General features: G+C 39.8%; 1 protein-coding gene across 1 annotated transcript; it reads right to left on the bottom strand.

Annotated features, from left to right (window-relative positions):
- Nucleotides 1–955: 955 nt before the first annotated feature.
- LOC120524146 (olfactory receptor 6N1-like) lies at nt 956–1,936 on the bottom strand. Its single transcript, XM_039746024.1, has one exon. It carries the CDS (start codon nt 1,934–1,936, stop codon nt 956–958), a length of 981 nt encoding a protein of 326 aa, XP_039601958.1.
- Between the last annotated feature and the right edge of the window lie 5,731 nt (nt 1,937–7,667).

Raw genomic sequence — 7,667 nt, 5'->3', positions numbered from 1 at the left:
ACCTTGAGGCGGATGGGCTACAATAGCAGAAGACCCCACCGGGTACCACTCATCTCCACTACAAATAGGAAAAAGAGGCTACAATTTGCACGAGCTCACCAAAATTGGACAGTTGAAGACTGGAAAAATGTTGCCTGGTCTGATGGGTCTCGATTTCTGTTGAGACATTCAAATGGTAGAGTCAGAATTTGGCGTAAACAGAATGAGAACATGGATCCATCATGCCTTGTTACCACTGTGCAGGCTGGTGGTGGTGGTGTAATGGTGTGGGGGATGTTTTCTTGGCACACTTTAGGCCCCTTAGTTCCAATTGGACATCGTTTAAATGCCACAGGCTACCTGAGCATTGTTTCTGACCATGTCCATCCCTTCATGACCACCATGTACCCATCCTCTGATGGCTACTTCCAGCAGGTTATGCACCATGTCACAAAGCTCGAATCATTTCAAATTGGTTTCTTGAACATGACAATGAGTTCACTGTACTGAAATGGCCCCCACAGTCACCAGATCTCAACCCAATAGAGCATCTTTGGGATGTGGTGGAACGGGAGCTTCGTGCCCTGGATGTGCATCCCACAAATCTCCATCAACTGCAAGATGCTATCCTATCAATATGGGCCAACATTTCTAAAGAATGCTTTCAGCACCTTGTTGAATCAATGCCACGAGGAATTAAGGCAGTTCTGAAGGCGAAAGGGGGTCAAACACCGTATTAGTATGGTGGTCCTAATAATCCTTTAGGTGGGTGTATGTCAGATTCCAATTCAGCAGTAATACTTAAAAAATAAATAAACAAATAATATGCTTTGCTTTCTCGCCTGATGTCGATGCCATTCAAGACGTTGTTTACTCTGTGCTACTCACACACATGCAAGGAGGGTCTACCAATAATACAACAATAAATTTTATCAACGTTTACAGCTTTTATCGCCCTCAACCACTTGTGTTGACATTAGTCGACATCCGCCCTAAAAGAGTTAATGGCAAATATGTTTGTTCTCAAAGAGAGGTCAAGGTATTTCTTAGCAGCCTGCTTTATTTGCTTATTCCTCAGACTGTAAATGATGGGGTTCAGCAGCGGCGTCAGCAGGTAAATAATAACTCCAATGATGATACGGTTATCGGCTGAAATGTTGCCAATCATGAAGGTTATATAAAGCAAGTCAAGGGAAAAATAGTAAGTCAGCACAACAATCAAGTGAGTGGAACACGTTGAAAAAGCTTTCCTGCAGTCCTCTGGGTTCATAAAATAAACATTGAGAATTATTTTTAAATAGGAGACAATTATGAGCACCAGCGGAATATTAATAACGCTCATGGCAAAAATAAAAGCCGTATTTATAATGTTGGTTACATCAGCACATGCCAGGGACACCACAGTTGGGTAATCACAATAGCAATACTCTATATTGTTTGGACCACAATAGGACAACAAGATGGCATCGACTAAAGGAACAAATGGGGCCAAGTAGCCCAGCACCCAGGCCCCAACTGTCAGAAACACACAGAGTTTACCGTTGATGATGAGGTGGTAGTGGAGCGGCTTCATGATTGCAACGTATCGATCATAAGCCATGACTATGAGAATTAAATTTTCTGTGCTACCGACAGCAAGAATCAAATACATCTGCAAGAAACACCCATAAAAGGAAATGATTCTGTCTTCGAGGAGAATGACGGCAAACATTTTCGGAAAGATTGTAGTTGTGATGAGAATATCTAGAAAGGCCAGATTACAAAGAAAAAAGTACATTGGAGTGTGCAGCCTTCGGTCCAGAAATACCAAATATAGGATCAGGAGGTTGCCAACCATCACACCCAAATAAACCAACAGGAAGGCGATGAAGAGCAGATTCTGGTGAGCCTGCAGGCCCGGGATGCCCGCCAGAAGGAATTCCTGAACGACATGTTCTGTCTCATTGGGGGCTCTCATATTCAGAGCAAGACAGATTGACCTAAAAAATAAATAAAAAATTGAATAATGTATAGTAAAGTAATACAGAAAATGCATACTATCTATATTAATATGATAAAATAAGGATGAAATGGCCAAATTGCAAGACAATTCACTTGAAAAAACATTCAAATATTCAAATTAATACTGAATCAGTAGATCTACAGGAATCCTCCTAGCAGGTGCACAGATGAAGGAGGGTCTGGGATATTATCATGAATATAAACAATACTTTTCGCTCAAGTTAACCCTTATGAGTCCTCTAAAGTGAACACAAGAAAATACCGCCTATTGAGTTAAATCGATCATTTGGTTTCGAAAAACACAGTTTTCCAAACAGCATACAAAGCTATGGTTTCACACAGAAATCAATATAAAATGTCTGATGCTACGTGCTGTGGCCAGGAATGTGCGGCTGACTGGCTGTCATGGTGGGGGCAGTTGCGGTCATAGTGCATCGCAATCTGGTATGTACCTCATGTCATTGTTACCGTAGATACACAAACCTGTTCAGCAACACGATCATCTAGGAAACCGATCAGCTAATGCTGGTATCTCACATTTGTTTCTGATCACAAAATTGGAGTCTGACAATTCAGAGTCTAATTCAGCGATAATATGCAAGACATCGTCCACGGAATATTTTGCTTTACGCATTCACTTCGATCTCTCGCCAGATGTCGAGGTCATTTTCGCTGGTGTTTGCTTCTTGCAGGGAATGTCAGTCAGACCAATTAAGTTCACTTTCCTTCTAGCAAAGAGAGCCCATCTAAAATATAACGGTGTGTTACCACTGTCAACCCCTTCTTTCAACAAAAGTCGACATCCGTTCAGAAAGAGTTAAGAAACAAGAATTGCTATGGCTATATAACTGCCTAGAACACGTCACCCACAAAACTGAATGATAGTGACAAGTGATAAGCGAACTCTATTTGGCGAAGTCACGAAAGGTTTGTGAAATGTTTGCAGTGCTGCGCTGCCAGTGCATAGGGATCAGTGTTTTATATCCAGTGGCAGTACCCTTAATAGTCTTAAATGAAATTACTACAAGTATTTCTCAACCTTTGAGACCGATGACCCACATACAGCAATCGAAGATCTGGGGGAGGGTGGGGTTTGAAACAAGCGTGAGTGGAAGAATGGGGTTTCCTTTTGGTAAATGAGCACATGGAGAGATGTTGGGAAATATCATGCAGCGAAGACAAGCGTAATTGGTCGTTTTTTCTTTTGTGTACTTGTGACCCAGCGACGGTTACATTAGCAACGATCTTACTGTAAGCATGTGTGAAAGTCTTGCGATGTCATGTTGACCTCGCTTGGATGAAAAGGTTCACCTAAACTGGCTATACAGTGAATTTTCAGGCAACAATTCGGTGGACAAGATCACTGGTGAACATGGCGTATTTACTGTAAAAATGCTTTTGCAAATTTCTAATAGACTGTATCTGTGGACCTCCAGAGCTTTCTTTATATTATACTTCGGTGATAACACCCAGTTACACTATGGCTAAGATTAGGGTTTTTTAAGCTGACTCACATCAAGTAAACTAAGTGACAAAAACCTACACTCCAGTTGGCAGTTCGGTGGAATTCCTGAATCACAGAGCTCTATAAATCTCGCCAATCAACACTAATAGTGACTACTGAGGGAGACCACCAAGAGACCTCCATCCCCCAGGCTGATGTTTACTTGATTATGCTCACATGTTTTGTAAGTCACTGTGCATCAAAGGGTCTGCTAAGTGAATAAATTTAAATTGAGTTTGCAATGAAACTCACTGTTTGGTGCTTCGCTTCCAGCAAAATTCTGTGCCATTTTTTGGAAGTTTTTTCGTGCATTAATCCCACACGTTTGCCCATCATTTAAAATTTAAATTAAGCTCTCTGTGGACAAAAAAATAGAAAATCATGGAACTGTTTTCCTGTTGCGAGTAGACATTTTGTTCAGCCATCAGGCGAGTGTTGCGTTTGTACTAGTAAGAGGGTGGCCACTTTGCCAGTTAAGATGACAGTCTTGACAACAGCAATACTAAAGATGTAACTGATACAGAAATGAAATGCAAAGTTCTGTGATGCATGTGTTATGATAAATCTACTTTTTGAGCTTTTTTGGGGGATGTTTTGACATTTAACAGTAGGCAAATATGGAGTTTTGGACCTCAGAGAATGAAATTAATTCTCTCTAATAAGAGTGGCATTTACAGCCCCAATATCAAAAAAGATGGGACAGCAAATACAAATGAAAATAAGAAGGAGTGATTTGAAAATTCTCTTCACCATCTGCTATATTAAAAGAAAAAAACTACAATACGCATTACTGAAGTGTTTTGAAAAAAATCCACAAGCACATCAAATCTGATGACTGCCACCATGCCAGTTGAGCGTCCCCACTGTGTCACATGCTGCCATTTCTTTAAATAACACTAAATAAGCATTTGGGCACAAAGACGCAAGGTTTTGTGTAACCAGCGGAATTTAACCCCATTCAGCCGTTATCTATCCATCTATTATACAGTTCCTTTCTATCTATCTATCTATCTATCTATTATATAGTGCCTTTCATATCTATCTATCTATTATATAGTGGCTTCCATATCTATCTATCTATCTATCTATCTATCTATAATATAGTGCCTTTCATATCTATCTATCTATTATATAGTGGCTTCCATATCTATCTATCTATCTATCTATCTATCTATCTATCTATCTATCTATCTATCTATCTATCTATTATATAGTGGCTTCCATATCTATCTATCTATCTATCTATCTATCTATCTATCTATCTATCTATCTATCTATCTATCTATCTATCTATCTATCTATTATATAGTGGCTTCCATATCTATCTATCTATCTATCTATCTATCTATCTATCTATTATATAGTGGCTTCCATATCTATCTATCTATCATATAGTGCCTTTCCCATCCTTCTATCTGTCTGAAACCCACTTTGCTTTTCTTTGGCACTGAAGGTGCAGTTTCATTATTGTTGCTGTGCAGAGCTGATTTTGTTCCATAGGTTTGTGTATTGATGATATTGATTATGTATTGCTTATTCTATTTTGATGGTTGTTGGCTTTTTTATTCTAATCACATTACAGTTACTGTATGCACATTCATATTACACATACAAGTATAGTTTTACACTTCTCCTTAACGGTAACATGTTCATACCATGCCACATCAAAAGACAATGAACGAAGAAAACATAATTAAAAATCAATTAGAGACAAACTCTTTTTCACTGCCATGTCACATACCTGCCATCCAAGGTGTCCAACTGGAGATGCTTTACAGGGTCAAGTTGAAGGCAGGCTTTATTGGTGTTCCTGTGGTGATGAAGAAGACCTTGGGGACCCTTCGTCACTTTCTTTCTCTCTTTTCTAAAGAAGCTACAGGGCCCAACAGACTGATCAGGCAGCAGCAATTATTTTGTTTAGAAAACAAAAAATCCTAATGGAATAAAAATGCAAGATGGGAGTTAATCACTCGGTGTTAAAGTCCAATTGGCTAATTTCTCATCTCCTTGGACCTCAATGCAGTGTTTGTCAAGTCACACTTGGCTCCTCCATGAAGTTCCGATTAACTTCATTTAAAAATGTAATGCTTATGGGCTATGGAGGGCCTTAAAGATGCAGCTGCTGTGCACAGTGGTGGTCTAAACTGTTAGACTGCTAGAAGGGCGAGATCTTGCCGTGGAGGTCATTGTGTTTGTTTGGCACTAGTAAGACTGTAAAGGGTATCCAAGTAATTGTACGTCTTGTACTTTTATTTCATTCAATTTCCTCGCATTACATCTTCCTTGCTTTCATGCCTGTACAATTATACTTTGTTTATACATCAGTTATAGTGGGGCTGCTAATTAAAGTTATTTCACAGCCCCCACATGCACAAACTTTTTCTACTAATCCCACTAAGAGTGCTATATAAATAAAATGTATTATTATTATTAATCCACCATATGCATTTTGGGTACAAATGAGGTTAGACCACATTACTTCCTTTCTCCAATTCCTTTTATTATTTTGTGCAAATGCCTGAAAGTGTGACCCTGTATGCTTGTTACATTCTAATGTACAATTGTTCTAAAATGTACACTTTAACCACCTTGGTGTTAACTCTCTGGGTTTAGAAATACCATGTCAATATGGTTAAGCCGGAGTATCACTTTGTTTAATCACACTGACATGAGTGTTTGTGTACTGAGTGCAGTACCACTCCTGGCCATGAGAGGGGGCTGCTATTCACATCCTCTCCTCTTTTATTTACCGACTCGATGCACCAAAGGCTAAATGGTATATAAAAACCCGCCTACTTCTGTGTGAAACTCCTACCCTTGCGAGAAACACACCACCATTACTGCCAGCCAACAGTTTTACTTTGGATTTGCTCAGTGAAAAAACGTTCCTTATTTATTTGCTTTAAAATTTCAGTTTGGCGTATTCTTCATAACTAGCTGACGCCCGCCGAAGCATACGGCGGTGTAAGAATAGGAATGGAAAACGGTGAGAAAGGAATTCAGAAATCAAGAAGAAATAAATACTTCTTGAAAGACGCAGTGTGCATGTAGAATTTCCGTCCAAGTAGGATTACATGTGAAAGTGATAAATAAATCAGGCTTTCCGAATGTACGTACAATGGCCATGGTATCCTGATAGTTTTGTTGCATGCATCTTGGACTTCCTGGAAATGTGAACGGTAATATGATCATTTTGCCTACACGTACGTTGTTATTTTCAGCATTTGCTTGCAGTGCGTCTGACAGTCCTTTGTATTGTTCCACACGCAGATCTGCGCACTCTGTTTTAACATATGCATCTTCGACGCACTGTTGGAATAGTTTGCTTCTGGAATACAAAATACTAAATGTATTCCTCATTGCTAATCTGTACGTGTAAAATTGGCATTGAGTAAGCCTTATTCGCTTGGCGGTTCTTTTATCGGGAACATGTTGTAAATCTTTGTGCCAGCCAATGTCTCCGTAAGGGAATAAAAGCTGGTAAACCTTAGGATCACAATTCATATTGAGCGTGGAAATCTGTTTACAGGAGTTGCATATGGGATAGATGCAAATGTCCCTTTTGGCAGGTGTTTCGCCATCTACTTCGACGAAAATCACTGCAATGTCGGGGGATTGTATCGTCGTAAATCCGGACTAGGGTTGTCCTTGAAAACCATTCGTACAGATGCTGTTGGATTGGACTGAGCGATTTCATGCATGTGTTTGTATGATTTAGCGAAGGGGTTGATGGTTCTGAGCATGGAATCTAGCTGGAGAAGTACATTTTTGCTGCATGCAGAGTTTGCTTTATTTTGTAAGCATACTTCAGTAGCTTGTGCTGTGTCAAAAACATACAACTGTCCATATCCTGGAGAGGTAGAAGTGTTAGCGTATAGTGGAGAGATTTGGTGTTAAATTTGCCCGTGTATTTTAAAACAATATGGTCCGTGGCCAGGAGATTGAGTTATCTGTGCACCCATGGAAGCAAACGCTAGAGAAGAGTTGTATTCTCGAATGTGTTCACAATCATTTTTAGCTTCTGATGTTTGCTGTGTAAGAAGCTGTTGTAAAGACACAGGTGGCTCCCGCAAAGGTGGTAAAGCTACTTTACCGTTGTGGCAGCACCTCGTGTACTTGTTGGATGTATTACGCTCAGCAGGCCAGTATAGTGCATGACATGGAAGACCACCAATAGGAATCG

The sequence above is a fragment of the Polypterus senegalus genome, chromosome 2, assembly GCF_016835505.1.
Source record: "Polypterus senegalus isolate Bchr_013 chromosome 2, ASM1683550v1, whole genome shotgun sequence".
NCBI classification, from domain to species: Eukaryota; Metazoa; Chordata; class Cladistia; order Polypteriformes; family Polypteridae; genus Polypterus; species Polypterus senegalus.
The sequence above is the reverse complement of the archived record's forward strand: the minus strand, read 5'-3'. Positions and strand labels throughout refer to the sequence as shown.